Consider the following 15,758-nt stretch of genomic DNA (forward strand, 5'->3'; position numbering starts at 1 on the left):
AGGTATGGACAGCAATAGCATCCTTTGAAATATCTCTTCTCAGACTGAAGATGTTCAAAAACCCAGGGTGAATGGAAAGTATTGCCAAATAGATCAATGTCGTCCTCGAAAGGGCCAAGACACAATGTACCCCTGCTGTGGCAACGCAGCTCCAAAAGAGTTTAACTGAAAGGCCTTGCTTTCAAAATTACTTGCTAATTCACAATACCAGCCTTGAGGTTTAAAAAAGTGGGGAGTGGACGGAATGGGAGTGGGGAGCAGGATAAGGACTGGGCTTCTGCCCAAAAGACCATAGGCCAGTTTCCTTGTTCCCTCTTTCTCGCCCTTGTCGACTCTCTTACAGATGATCTGCTTTGCCTCAAGAGTTTCTGTGGTAGAAAAATAGAGGCTAACCCTTGCTGTGCCTTCTGCTCAGGAACTGGAAAGAAAGCTTCTCTGTGTGTCTGTGTGTGTGCACACAAGTGAACGTGTGTGTAGGGATAGGTGTAGAGAAGGGGTCTACAGACAGACACAGACACAGACACAGACACACACACACACACACACACACACAATGAAGGGGCTCCTGATGCCTGGTCCTGCCCTCTTTTCCGTTAACCATTTTCTAAGAGCCAATGAAAGGGCTCTCCTTAATAAGTCAGTTTAGGGTTCTCAATATGGGCATAAGAACGTTCTAAAATACTGCAAAATGTATAAGGGATCTGTTTTTCTGAAGACAAGCTTTCATCTGATTCTCAAAGGAGTCAGTGATTCAAAAGATTAGGAACCGTGGCAGCAGGCAGAGCTTTCTCTATCCACCCTCGCCTGTTTGGAACTGCATCATCTCCCGCTGGATCCACGCAGCCATCTTATACCCAACAGATCTAATGCTGACCTAGCCTCTACTCACAACCCACTCCTCTCACCTCCCAAAAGCTCTTTTTCTACAACTGACATCAGTTTTCTCAGGAAACGTTAGGACTTCTCCCTCCAGCTGATGTCACTAAGCCCTGCTTTATTCTGCCTCTTGGGTGTCCTTTCCCGCCCTAGTAGCCTAACCAGGCTCTCACCTTCAAAGCCACACTGAAGCACCAGCCTCCTATGTGGCCTCCTGTCAGCACCCTCCCCACCCATGTACGGCCAGATTAATCTTGTTATCAGATGGCTCCTCACCCTGCTCTAAGCATTAAGACTTCCATGATCTCATCACAATAAGAGTTCACACTTACCAAGTGCCTGTAATGTGCCAGGCACTGTCCTGAGCACCACCTCATATTCAGTCCCCACGACCATCCTATGAGGTAGGTATATCATTAGTTTTCCCATTCTTCAAGTGAGAAAACGGAGCCTTAGAGTGGCTAATTGACAATTAGTCAATTAGAGTGGCTAAGTGACACAGCCAGGAATAGAGCTGGGGGGTGAATTGGGCAGTTCAACTCTAGAGCTTGCCTTCTTAGCCACCAAGCAATATGGCTCTCCATGTGCTAAAGCCTGGCGTTGAGCCCTCCCTGATCTGGCCCTAGCTTCTCCCTCTCCCGTCTCCCAGAATGCTCTGCTCTAACTATACTGGCCTAATAATTGTTTCTCTAATTAATCACACTTGCTTTTTCTCACTTACTTGATCCTCTTAGTTTATAGTAACATTATTAAGGGTCTTTCTTTGGGAAAATAAAAGATATTAACTGACGATCATGCAATAATGAGATTTGAATGAGAAACTGGAGGTTGCTGCAATGAAAGAGCTGGATATGAAATTTTATAAACATTGTGCTTTAATATGCTTTTTTAAAAAAATACACAGAGAAAAGACTGGAAGGAAATAATCACCAAATGATTGTCTCTAAGTGCAGGAATTTGGCAACTGTTTTCCTGCTTTTTTATACTTTATACTCTTCCAAAAATTTTTAAATTAACATGTATTACCTTTATTATTAGGGGAAAAAAAGGAAGGAAGGAAGGAAAGAAACCATTTTAAGGGATTACTCAGCTTTGTAACTGTGTTTAGAAGACTGTGTCCTAGAATCTTAGGGTGAAGAGGGCTGACGGGGGTGTCCAGGGTGAGCACCTCTCCGTACTGGGCCCAATGCCATGAGCCACATTCAAAGGGTGTTGTTCCCTCTGTAGCATCCCAACAAAGGTTTCCGTCTCTGATTGAACCTTCCAGCCCACCACCTCCTGATGGGATCCAACTGCTGACATCATTCCTTTCAAAACCCAAAGAGTCTTCTCTGAACTCTGCCTCCATCTGTTCTCAGCAACAATGCAAATCATGACATTTTGAGCCAGCCCCATCATCTCTGAGGCAGGGAATGGCAAAGAACAGGAGCTTGAAATTCAGGCCTATATGACATAAATAAGGATGGCCACTTATTAGTCATGGCCTTTTAGGCAAGTCTCTTACATTTTAACTTCAATTCCCTTTTCTATAAATGGGGAAGATGATGGCACTTACATCACACGGCTGCAGTGAGGATCAACTGAAATAACACGAGGAGTGCTCAGTACACCAGTAAGCACTCACATAAAGGTTAGCTATCATTGCTATTCTTACTCTCATCACCAGAGCAAACTTCCTCACTTCTTCAATTGTTTGAGCCAAAATCCTGAGGAACCGTGTGGTACACATTTTAGTCTCCACTCCCCAACACCACCCAGTCACTTTCAGAATTGGCACACAGATATCTAAGTCATTTTCAAGCACCACCCGCCGCTGCTGCTCTGAATCTCCCTGCGCCCATCTAGATGCCCTCTGGAACCTCTAGTTTGGCAAGTAGGGGCCGTCTCTGCAGCCTCCCAGGCCCTGCACCCTATGTACCTATCATCTTCTTGAGCAGCTGCGAGTTGCCTTTTCCAAATAGCACACAAAGGTCCAGGATCTTTGGGATGTCAAACAGGAAGTTATTGTAGAGGATTTCTCCAAATGCAGAGGGGGAAATAAAGTGATCCTAAGGAAACGAGCAGAAAAAAGGATAAGGATGAGAGACTTTCTGAAAGCAGATGTATTATAAAGTAATAGCAAACCTACAAGAAACAACCTTCAGACCCATCAGCAGGGGACCGGCTAATAAATGAAGGTCTGGCCATACTGTGGACATGTCTGAACCTTATATGTTGACCTAGAGCAATAGCCAGTCTTCGTTTTAAGGTAAAAAGAAGCAAAAGTGCACTACAAAACAGTTGGGGATTCGTTCTAAAATATGTATGGGTAAACTACCATGATATCTGGCATTACTTTAAAATATTTCAAAAAAAGAAAAAAGAACTCAAGAGGAGAGAGAAAACAAGATTGGCAAAATGTTGATAATTATTGAAGCTGGGAGATGGGTATATCTGAAAATTTCCATACTAAAAAAGTTTTTTTAAAAAACCAAGATACTATTTTTAAAATAAATACATGTACACATGCACACTCCTATTGAAAAGGAAAAAAAAATTCCCTAATGGAACATGTACCTTAACAGTGGTTATTGTGGAGGAAGGAGATTTTGTGAGTAACCTTCACAATATATTTCTGTAATGTCTGTATTGTTTAGAGACAGCATCATTATTTTTAAAATCAGAGGAAAAAAACAGTAAAGGTTTTTAAAAAGCACATACAGGTTCCTTTCAAAAACCAGAATCAGTGTTTTTACTCTCTGACGCACAAAAAAAGGCACAGTCACGGGTCAACTGGCAAAGGGCCTTCGGGCTCCCATTGATAAAAACACTGGGTGCAACGCAGAATGACCCGGTGAATTAGAGGATAAGGGAGGTGGCACAGATTTCTTCCCCAACAGTGGGAATAAAGGCTGAGGGGAGACAAGAAGAAACTCGATACTTCTAGAGCCTTCCTTCCCAGGGGCAGAGTCTGGCACAGAGGTGTTAGGTGTCAGTGGTGACCTGTCACGAGATCAGGGGCTTACTTTGGATTCCTTGTGAGTGGACATGCGGAGGAAGGTGAGAAAAACACTCTGATGGAGGCGCTTCTGCATGTCAACAACCTCAGGAGTTGGGGCCACCCACTCATCAAACTTCCGGGGGACATAGTGCAGGTAGGAGTCCAGGCACTTCTGCAGGGTCTCGTCGAAGATAACCTAAGCCAGGCAACAGAGGAGAGCGAGGATTTGTCACTGAGGCCCAAGGGCTTGTGGGTGGACTGCACAGGAGCTCATAGCCCATCAGCCCTGGCCTGTGGCACACACTCCAACCCCAAGGGACCAAGGAGGTATGAATGAGCCGAGAGCTAAACACATGTTTCTAAAAATGACAGGTTGGAAGGCGTTGTATAAACACCATTAAGATTTGTGATACAAGACAGAGCAATCCAAACCACAATTTGCTGTTAAGGATCCAGTGAAAGAAGTAGAGAAAAAAAGCATCTCCCAGGGGGAGAGAAACAATAACAGCAACCAACCAACGGCATGTCATGTGCTTTGTCTTAGCGTTAATTTTGATAGAATGTTACCTGGCACCAGAATTTATCGTGAGGCAAGGCCAGGAGCCAGTCGAGGTCATTGGCTACGAAGGTGGCGCGTTCCAGGTACTCCTCCACTAGGGCGGGAATGTTGTCTTTAGGGGGCGGTTTGTATAACACAAAATACCGGTCTGCCTTCTGCTCGGGGTGCTACGGATCCAAAAACCACGTGTTAACGTGGCAGAGGTTAGTCAGCGAGGGCCCATTTGCCAACCCACAGCAATGACAACACTTGGCTGTTCCAACCGGTGACCCTCCAAGGAGCTTTTAAGCATAAAGAACCAAGTGTCTCTAACAAAGGGGCTTGGTTGCATCCAGGGAACACTAGGTGCGCATTAAAAACCATGTTTTTCAGAGAATATTTAATGACATGGGGAAAGGTTAAGGGAATAAAAAGCAGGGTACAAACTTCTCTATTTTATATAACAAGTTTTTGGATTTTCAGAAAGTATATATCTACTGAACACATTCACACACAGGCTAAAAAAAGTGTTTGTGGGGTGGGGACAATACTCCAAAGCTAATAGCGGTTATCTCTAGTGGGGGGGGTGGTGGATTATGACTTAAATATATTTTCCAACTTAAAAAAATGAACATGTATTGCTTTCATTTTTTAATTATACAAGTGAGACATGAGCATCTTTTCTTTTAAAAACTTACACTACAGAGGTGAGTCGCCTGGAACCATACTCCCAGTCCCAACCAGTGAGTGTCCTTGCAGACCTTTCCTAGGCATTTACATTAAAATATATCTATATAAGCTATTTGTTTAGACGTTTTCACCTTTCTTACAAAAATAATATCATTCTGTATGTAACGTGCTATATTCTTTTTATAATCAGGAGAAAACCTTAGTAATTTTTTTAAAAATAAAAGATACTAATCATGTAATACAGGTCTCGACTGAGAATCACAAGTTCTCTCTTTCAACTCTACCTTGCCATGAACAAACCTTACTTTGTTCACCATAGAGAAGAGACGATGAGCTCAGTTTTCTCCTCAGACTACATAATGGCTGTTTTCTCCCAGGGAAGTGGTAATAGAAGGCTGGGCAACATCTCAGGTGTTATCAACCACAATCCACTCACTTCCATGTCTGTCAGTCCAGAGGAGACAGGAAAATCACGACTGACTGATCAGTCTCCTTGAGAACCACGTATGCCTCCCTACTGCCTAATGCAAGTTTTCAAACAGTGGAGTCCTTGGGTTCCATCTATTGGGTGGGCCGTCAGGACCCTTCCCATTTAAATCAGAATTTATACAGTGGGGTTCCAGGTACAAACCTTTTGAAAAAGGAATCCTGCTGACTGAAGCAAGTTCAGAGACACAGTCTAGGGCCTAAATTCATCTCCTAGGTTTCCAAGCTCCCCTGTAACTCTCTATATTGACAGTGTCCCTCTTAGGTTGTTTCTCATGCCAGGTTACTCACTGCCCTCCACTCCTGAACAGGCACCCCACCCCAACCCTGCCCCAGGAATCTACCTTCCATTTAATCCTACAAACACTGACTGGTACCCCACTGTGCCAGCAAGTGCAGTGGGGCATGTTAAGAAAAGCATCTGCGTGCTCACAGAGCCCACGCTCCAGAGGGGAAGATGCACATCAAAGCCACCAAGTAAGCACAAAACAGAAGAAGTGACAGCTTAAGCCTAGCAGAGGGACTGTGGGTGTGCAAAAGGGGATTAACTGTGCCTGGAGGACAAGGGACAGCTCGCTTCCCAGAGCAGGCAGCATTTGAGCTGGGTCTTGGAGAATGAGGATTTTTAGATGAAAGAAACAGTATTTTTATGGAGGCATAAAAATGGACCATAAAAATAAAGGACACAGGACGGTAGGAGATGAATTTGGAGGAAGAGAACACTGGAATAATGATAATAAAAGCCACCACTTATGGAGGACCTGCCTCTTGCCAGCTGCTGAGTAGGTCTGTCCCAAAGCCCTCCTTTTTTTAATCTACGACTATTTAAAAGGGAGATTGTTATTTTTTTACAGAGGAGGAAACAAAGACTCAGTAAGCTCAGGAACTTTGCAAAGGTCACAAGGCTAAGGAAGCAACTGAGGCAGGATTTGAACCAAAGCTTACACTGCAGACTTACTAATGACCTACGGTCCCCATGTGCCAACCTGGTCTCACTGCTTGTCCTTTTGACTCCAGCTCTGACCTCACCTCCTCCAGGAAGTCTCCCCAACTCCCACCCCTGACTAGGTTAGGGGTTCGCCCGGGCTTCCCCAGCACCTGCACTCTGTGGTTCCCCGACAGTAGTGCTTGTGGAACCACACCAAAAGTGCTTTCAGATAAGTGGTTCCTTTGGATGGGAAGAGGGGAAGGGATGAATTATAGAGAGGCACAAATAACTTTTGGGAGTGGTTGAAATGTTCATTATCTTCATTATGGTGATGGTTTCATGGATGTATACAGAAGTCAAACCAATCAAATTGTATACTTTAAATATGCAGTTTATTGTCCTTCGATAAAGTTATATAAAAAGAGAGGGCCTGCCTTCTCTGTCTCCCCTCACTAGACCTCTGGAGGTGGCCTAAGGTTTGTTCACCACAGCATTACCAGTCCCTAGAACAGTGCCTGGCATCGAGCAGACTCTCCACATACATTTGCTGGCTGGACAAAGGAATGAATGGAGGTAATGAAGGAGCAGATACTGCCAAGGTCTTTGAAGGACTTTGAATGCCAGGCTCAAGAGTGGGGGCTTTATTTAGTAGGTAATGGGAGTCACGGAAGACTTGAGGGCAGGGAGTAGCAGGGCCAGCTGTATCTTCCAACCTTCAAACCTGGCTCAGATCCCACTTGCTCCATGAAGCTTTCTGAAAATTATCTGCCCATCAAACTTTCATTCTGTTTATCTTGATTAGAGACCATTTTGCACTGTTCTCCAAATGCTCCACTTACATGAGTCTTATCCTCCTCAAAACCTCATTCTGACCCAAGACTTCATTTCTTTTGGATCTTCAATAGCATCAAGTATGTGCTGTGCACACAGTAGGTACTCAATAAAAATTAGCTTCACCTATAACCCTGTAAAGGCAGTGTGGTGGCTGTCTCTCAGCTAGAGATCTTCCTGTTCAAAGTTAGGACTAAGGAGACACATACAGGGTAGGTACGAACCTTAGGACCATCTTTCACGAGCTTCCAGTAGCCAGCAGGGTAATACTCTTCAGCATGGCCAACAAGACTGCTCCTTGATCGGTCAACTATCTCCCTCAGCTCATCTCTCTTCCCATCCTACCCCTCATTCAATGCTTCTGTCACTGTTGTCATCACCATCTTTATTGAGTGCTTACTATGTTCTAGGTACAGTGCTAATTCAGACATCTCATTTAATCCTCATAGCCACCCCACAAAGCTGGTTCTATCATCCTTTTTGGATCCTGAGGCATGGAGAGGTTATGTAACTTGCCCAAAGTCACAGCCAAGTATGTGTGAGATTTAACACAGAGGCCATGCTCCTTAACTCTGTAATACTGCTTCTACCCCCAGTGACTGGTGGTTGGTATCGGAATCAGGCTCTCTCAAAACAGCATACTCAGGTCCTCCTGCCAAGTCCACCCCTTCCCAGTTCCTCTGCCAGGCTAGTGCTTATTCACCCTTCATTACTCAGTTCAAGACCCCCCTCCTTCAGGAAGCCTTCCCTGGTTATATGTACCCTCCCACTACCTCCTAAGATCTCCCTGCCCCCACACATCCCTTTGGTCTGGATCAGCAGCTCAGGCTCTCATGCTCATGTAGCAGCCTGGACTTCTTTCTATCACAACCCTGATGTCACTGTACAGAAGCTACTGGTCTGCTTTTCTTTCAGACCATGGGTCCTTCAAAGGCAGAAAACACAACTTTTTTCTTAGTAGCTCCATTGTCTATCACAAGGCCTCGCTGGGCTCTTTGACTCATTTACTGAATGTTTCCTGGCACTGGAGAACCCAAATGAAGGGAAGGAACTAGGTTTTTGCTCTCACGAGCCCACAGTCTAATAACCCAGGAATTCAGTACATGGGGAAAGACTAAGGTAGAAAATCAGACCCAACCACTCAAGGAGCCAATCTCGACCAGGACTGTCCAACAGAACTTTCTGCAATAATAGAACGGCTCTATACCAGTACAGGCCAACAAGGTAGGTACTTAACACATGGAATTTTAATTTTAATTAACTCAAACTAAATTAAAAATCCAGTTTCTTAATTGAACAATCCACATTTCAAGTGCTCAGTTGCTACATGTAGCAAACGGCTACAATATTGGACAGAACAGTTCTAGATTTTCTGATAAAATATCTTTATATAAAAAAGGTTACGAAAAGCAGAAACAAGAGGCAGAAAGGTTATTGACATGGGCTCTAGCACCAGCCTAGCTTGGTTAACATCCTGGCTCCTCTGATTTCCTAGTTCTGACCTTGCACTCTGAGTTTCCTCATCTGTAAAATGGGAACAACCAAAATACCTACTCATAGGGCTGTGGTGTGGCTTTAATGAAATAATCCAGGTGACGTGTTTAGAAAGGTTTGGCCCAGAGTGAGTCCTCTCTAAACATTAAGTACTATTATTAGATGGTAGTTAGGAAGTAATAGGAAGCCATCCAGAAAGCATGAAATAAAACACCAAGCTCTTGTTTCCCACGACTTTACTCAAGCCCCCAGAAAATACTTCCTCCCACTTTGTTCCAGTAAGCTCATATTCTTGGGAAAACAATAAGTAGGTATGGGGACTTTAGGCCCTGCGTCTGTCTCTTTCTTTAGCAGCCTGGCACCTCTCCTGGCTCAAATCTCACTCTGCAGCAGGTAATCAACATGCTCACAGCCTCCTTATTTTTCAGTCTCACAAGCCCTTGCAGAGTCTGCATGTGGCACTTCTTAGCCCATTGAGATAAAAGACTACCTACCCGACCTCTGAAATCAGTGTTCCCTCCAAAGTGTGGATAGCAGCTGAGATAGCTCTGAAAAAGGCCTACCTGAAATCTGAACGCTTCCTGCAGAGTCAAATACCCAAACCTGGCTTTGGGATGGACCCATTTCTAGGCCAGCTCAAGCTAGTCAGAACTGCTATCAGACTCAAATTCAAAATAAAATGCTTTGGGGGAAGGTGTGGGGTGGTGACATGGAAAATACTACTCAAATTCAAGCTGCTGCTTACAAAGGAAACTTCTACACCGGGCCTGGAAGGACTTAGTAGTGTCCCAGCTACTGAATTACTGACTGTGGCCCTCAGGTTATTCTTGGAACAGATAAAGAAGAAATTTACTTTTTGCTTTTGAAATTGTGAGAATGATAACATCAGGCTGAACAGCCTCAAGGCACCAGCTCACCAGTGCTGGTGAAGTCCTCAGCTTTCCTGTCTTCTGGTCCTTGTGGGTGATCTGGAGTTGGTCCAGGGGCAGAGCTGGCATTGTGATTCGTGACCCTCCTGAAAAGAATATGGATGAGAAGAAGAAAGCAGACACATAGGCTCCTGGTGGCAGGGTGCCTGTTCTGGGGCTGATCCCAGGAGAAGCTTCAAAATCTGGCCTCCAGAGGCTCCTGATGTGGGCCTCGAAGGCCTGGTTCATGCACCTAATCCAGACTGAAGTGACTTTTTTTTTTTTTTTTTTTTGCCTAAAGTAATAGTTCTTAACTCATCTGGGAACACATTCCCCAGATGACTCCTGATATATTCCTACCCCCTTTGAGAAGTACTAGTTAAAAGCACCTAGATTATCTTCATCATGGCTCCAGCTCCATGTCCTTCTTGGTCTGTGAGCTCTGTGGAGACAGTGCCTAGGCTCTCCTTCTCTTGCTATCTTTCCTGTGACCAGCACAGGCCTGGTACCGAGGCAGCTTCATCAAATGTTTGATGAACAAATGAATAAGAGGACACTTTTCTTATAACTCTAACCAGATTTTAAGTCTTTTGAGGGCTGAAGCCATATGTTAAGATTTTACAACCTCTCTAGGCTTCAGGAAAGAATAACATGAATGAACAGAAGGATGAAGGAGGATGAGAGAATTCAAAGAAACTTGCCAGTGCGAGCTCCTATCTACAGAGGCCTAAAGCGTCCTCAGAGTCATTGAGTGGCAGACCCCATATCTCCTATCCAATACTCTTTTCACAGTACCACTTGGCTTGATCCACAGGAGACATGCATGTGAGATGTATCATGAAATAGCAGTGAATTAGGCCCCTTAAAAGACATGCCATAAAAAGCCAACACAATCTCAATGACAACATGAAGACATATCAAGGCTGGAAAGGGGAAACCAGCACCTCCTGAGCCATCACAAATAAGCCGAGGGGCATGGTCACCCATGAGTTACATGGGTTATATATGCATATATGGGTGTCCATATATCAAACATCAGGCCAGGCTGGTATTTATGAACATAGATTGATAAGGTAGGGTCTCTGCCCTGAGAGCTTACGTCCAAAAATAAAATGACAATAGCCACAGGAGCAACATGCTTATCATGTGTTGGTACTTTCCTAAGTGCTTTTCTCAGCATTAATTCACTTTACATGTATTAATGCTCATAACAACTCTAAGGTTGGTTCTATTATTATCTTCATTTTATCAGTGAGGAGAGAAGAAAAGAAAATTGCCCAATGTCTCAGTCAGTAGCTGGGGAAGTAGGCTGAGGCTGGCTCTTAACCATTTGCTATACTGAGTCTAGTGTAGTTGAGCTTGTCTGGGGTGTGGCTTTCAGGAAAACATTTCTAGAGGAGAGCCCAAAGGATCAAGAGAGCCTGAGTTGAGTCCTGATAGAAGACTGGCCAGGGAAAAAGGGTATCCCAGGCATAGGAAATAGCAGGAGCAAAGGTAAGTGGCTGGGAAGCAGCTTGGTTCATGGGCTGTTCTAAAAACTAAAGATATCCATCTTTGAGGAATGTAAACAGAAAGGACAAGTCTATCTATTCTTCAAGGCCTGTTCAGCTCTAGGATCTCAATGGATCAGACACATTGTCCCTGCATACATGAGGCGGCCTGAAAAAAATCATAAGGCAAAGTAATAAAAGGGGCTTGGGGGGAGTTTTCATCTTTCAGCTTTGCAAAATGTCAATAATATCCTTTGTTGCACATACATTATTTCTAATCAAGTTACTATATTACCAGCCTCTCACAACAACTCAGTTAAGGATAACAAGGATTATTATGCACAGATGTCCAAAGAGAGGCCCTGATGTGCTCAAGGCAAATATATTAGTGGCCAAGTTGAAAATAAGGCCTAGCTCTCCTGCCTTGGCACCTGGCTCTCTTATGCTGAACATGCTAAACATACTTCTTTCTTATTCCCAAGTGATGCTAGAAGGGTAGCTGGAAACATCAGTGGTCTGCTCACCAGTGCAGAAATCTAAATGACTCAGGCCTAGTTCTTTCCAATCTTATCTTTTAAAGATAATAGTGGAAATATCCACTGTTGGGATGTAGGGTGGTGAAAGAGTAATGAAGAGGAGGCGGCTCTCCACCCTTTAAATTCTAGGCCCCAGAGTCCAGACCTAGACAGGTAACGACAACACCTGCTTTCACAAAAAATCCACTTCTACAAGCCAGTGCCTGTAATGGCAGTTCAGATCCAGGCTGGTGTGATGGTTGAAGGAGAGCGTTATAGTTTTGCAACATGGGTTCAAATCCTGGCTCCACCTTTTCCTATCTATGTTGAGACCTTAAGATAGTTCCTTAACCTCTGTAAGCCTTGATTTCCCCATCTGTAAAATCGGGATGATAACAGTACATAGTCTCTTCGGGTTGTTGTAAGAAGTAATCAATGCTAAGTATTCAACACAGTACTTGGTAGGTAATAAGCACTCAATAAAGTTTACTTGTTATTATTCAAGTCCCAACCATAGGCAGAGCACTTCGGGCTTCCTCATTTACTCAGCACACACTGACCGAATACATTCTGAATTTTGGGCATGTAAATGACTATCATTTAGTGTGGTTAGAGCTATCACAGGAAATTTCCAAAAACAAACACAATAGAGAAAGGGAGACTATTACAGGGAAGGTGATCTATAACCTGGTTGTTGAAGGATAGGAGGAAAAGATGGGAAGGAAGGGCATTCCAAGCAAAGAGCAAGGATGAGCAAAGGCTCCAAGTCTGTGGCTTTGAAGAAGGGAAACATTAGTATGGTTGAAAACACAAGGTCAGGGAGGGGATGACAGAGTGGAGAAGAGAGGTTAATTAGAAAAGACGTGGCCAGTTTTAAAAAAAGCCTTGAATGCTATGCTAAAGAGTTTGGTGTTTCACCTGCAGGCAGTGAGGAGTCATTTAAGTAGAGGAGAGACATGATCGGAAAGAAAAGACAATAACCTGGTGGCAGGACAGACCTCCTAGGAACCACCAGAAAGCAAAGACTGTTAATCATTTCACTCATCCTCTCAAAGATTTCTGAGCACTTCTTATGCAGGCACTGAAGCCCAGAGAATACTAAAGCAAGCAAATAACAGACCTGGTCCTGCCCTTTACAACTAAGAATCAAATAGCCATTCTAACAAGAAAACTCAATACCATGATGTATGCTATGTCCATGGGCCCATGGAGCTATGACAGCATTTAACAGAGAGAACTGACTTAACAGCGGAAGGTTGTCACGGAAGATTTTTTCATCTAAAGCATGAGCAAATATTAACTAGGCAAAGTCTAGACTCTAAGTTCCAAAGGGATAAGGACAATGATCATGACAATGCCTGTGCCCACCACTGCAACCCCAGAGCCAAGCAGGACAGCAGAATCCAAAAGTTAGGAAAGGACTTCCTTTAGAAGGGAGCTCGGTGCCAACATCAATTAGGCATGGGCGCATCTCCAGGGTTACTGCTGCCTAAGTTACTCTGTCATCCTTCTGGTTTCAATTTAATATTACTTTCTTCAGAGACCCTCCCAGACCACTCTATCTAACTTATTCACTCCCCCAGTTACTATCATATCTTAAATTATCTTATGTATTTATTTGTCGCTGTCTGTCGCCTCTCACTATAATGTACGCTCCATGAGGGCAGGAGCCTTGACTGTCTTGCTGTTTGTATCCCCAGTGCCTAGATCTGTGCCTGGCACGGAGTGGACGCTAGACATATATTTGTTGAACGAATGAATGAATCCTGAGGAAACAAACCCGGGGTGAAGGTGAAGGGCCGTTACTTTGGGGCGGAGCCTCAAACCCGAGACGTCCTGGCCAGGGGGAGTGTGGGGGCGACTTGGCCTCTGGGACAGCGTAGCCTCGACCCTGCCGTGGAACGGGGAGACCCGAGGCCACCTGAGGCACGACCGCGGCTCCTCCCAGGCCCGGTGCCCCGCATCCGGCAGGGCCCAGCCACACGCACTCACCTCGGCAGCTCCACCACCCGCGCTGTGCCCCTGCCGCCGCGGTACACGGTGACAGCTCCCAAAGCGCCGGCACTTCCGGGGTCAAATAGCGATTCCGCAGGCGCTAACAGGAAGCTTTGGCCCGGCCCCGCCCCCGACGCCAACTGCCAGCGGGAAGCCCAGCCTGGGACCACGCCCCGGTCTTAAGACTCCGCCCCACAAGGAATCCTCCTGACTAACCACGCCCCCTGTCCCTTTCTATCTCCCTTGCTTTCGCAGAGGATGGAAGATGGGCTGAGAATAGGTTGTGATCTCACCTCTTGGAAAATCCAGGTATAATAACCGACTTATCAGAACCCCAGGCTTCCACCTTCTTCCTAACCTCAGTCATCGTTTTACGAATTTAATCCAGAAGAGTTTTAACAAGCCAAAAGCATAAAATGATGTTGAATAAAAGAAAGCAAATGAAAGTATACTTTATGTGAAGTTTCATTTTTTTATTTATTTTATTTATTTTTTAGGCGAGACAATCTTTGGTTGACCTCATAGACTGCAAGGACCTTGTCAACTTACAATCCCTCATTTTTTATTTTTTACACCTACAACACCTGGTCTTCCTAGGTGGTCTCCCATCCAAGTACTTACTAACCAGGCCCGACCCTGCTTAGCTTCTGAGATCAGAGAGATCGTGCTTATTCAAGGTGGCATAGCCATAGACTGTTTATAGGAAGTTTTAGAGCAGGCAAAACTAAGGAAAGATAATAGTGTTAAGATAGTGGTTGCCTCTGGGGCTGATGACTAGCAGAGACCACAAGTGAGGTTGGGGACCTACCCTGTCTTCATCTTGGGATAGCTACATAGATGTGTTCGTTTTGGAAAAGTCATTAAATTGTACACCTTTGAGTTTTGCACTTTTCTGTGTGTATGCAATAAAAAAAGATTTTTTTTTTTTTTTAAATCAGAAAGACTGTATAACCATCTAAAGAACAGAAGGCATTTTTTCCACAGAATGTTTCAAGTGGTGTAGCCTGGCTATGCATCAGAATCATCACAGAAAGATAGTTAAAAATACACATCTCTGGCTTCATCTCAGTGTCTGGCACACAGTAAGGTTTTAAAAACCACCACTATTATTATCACGAGGGTGTTATAGAAGTCCTTAATGGAACACAGAACCCAGCCCTGGGGGTCATGAAATATTATCCAGCACCCTCCTAGTGCCAGGCCCTGCCGTCTGCACCAGAGCTTCAAGGAATGACAAGCACAGAGCCTGTCCTTAAGGAGCTTATAAGGTAGGGGGTGGCAAGAAAACCATGAGCTGTGAGGCAATATGACAAGTGCAGGATGCTAAGGCAGTAGGGGAGATGGGCTCTGAATCAGAAATAGGATGGGAGGGGTTGGATCATATATTAGCTAATACCTAACAAATTATCACAGACTTTGCAGCTTATAACAACACACATTTATTACCTTACATTTTCTATGGGTCAGGAACCTGGGCATGGCTTAACTGGCTGCTCTGCATCAGGGTGTCCCACAAGGCAACAATCACGGTGCCACCCCGGGCCGGGGTCTTATCCGGTGGCTCAACTGAAGACAGATATGCATCCAAGCTCACATGGCCTTTGGCCAAATTCAGTTCCTTGAGGGTTGTTGGACTGAGGGCCTCAGCTGGAGGTTGGATTTTGGCCAGAAGCTGCCCTTAGTTTATTGTCACATAGGCTTCTCCAGTGTGGCAGCCTGTTTCATCAAAGCATGCCAGCTGAGAAGGCAATAGAGAGAGAAGCCACAATCTCATGTATCCTAATCATGAAAGTGAAACATCTCACCATGTTCTATCTGTTAGAAGCAAGTCACAGGTCCTGCCCTACAGTCATGGAGAGGAGATTTATACCGGGGGGTAGGAATCACTAGGAGTCATCTGAGAATCTACTTGCCACAGATACTTAAAGAACACACATCAAACCCAGCTCTTTGGCAGAGGAAGTAGGGGAGCAGAGAGAGACAGCCCAATCATGATAGTAATAACAATATTTGTCAAGTCTTTACTC

General features: G+C 44.6%; 1 protein-coding gene across 4 annotated transcripts in view; it reads right to left on the reverse strand.

The window, feature by feature from the left end:
• Positions 1–13,873, reverse strand: part of ASCC2 (activating signal cointegrator 1 complex subunit 2) — a 38,466-nt gene extending 24,593 nt beyond the window's left edge. Inside the window, exons 1-5 of one of the 4 annotated variants that reach the window (XM_039862063.1) lie at positions 13,729–13,873; positions 9,741–9,838; positions 4,424–4,582; positions 3,882–4,052; positions 2,795–2,924 (exon numbers count right to left, since the gene is read on the reverse strand). In XM_039862063.1, coding sequence (XP_039717997.1) covers positions 2,795–2,924; positions 3,882–4,052; positions 4,424–4,582; positions 9,741–9,821 — 541 coding nt within the window. In that variant the 5' untranslated portion in view covers positions 9,822–9,838; positions 13,729–13,873. Of the gene's footprint in view, positions 1–2,794; positions 2,925–3,881; positions 4,053–4,423; positions 4,583–9,676; positions 9,839–13,728 lie in introns of those variants that run through there. The other 3 variants (XM_039862065.1, XM_039862064.1, XM_039862066.1) reach the window with 3 other exon arrangements.
• Positions 13,874–15,758: the final 1,885 nt, after the last annotated feature.

Source organism: Pteropus medius, unplaced genomic scaffold, assembly GCF_902729225.1.
Source record: "Pteropus medius unplaced genomic scaffold, Ma_sr-lr_union100, whole genome shotgun sequence".
NCBI lineage: Eukaryota > Metazoa > Chordata > Mammalia > Chiroptera > Pteropodidae > Pteropus > Pteropus medius.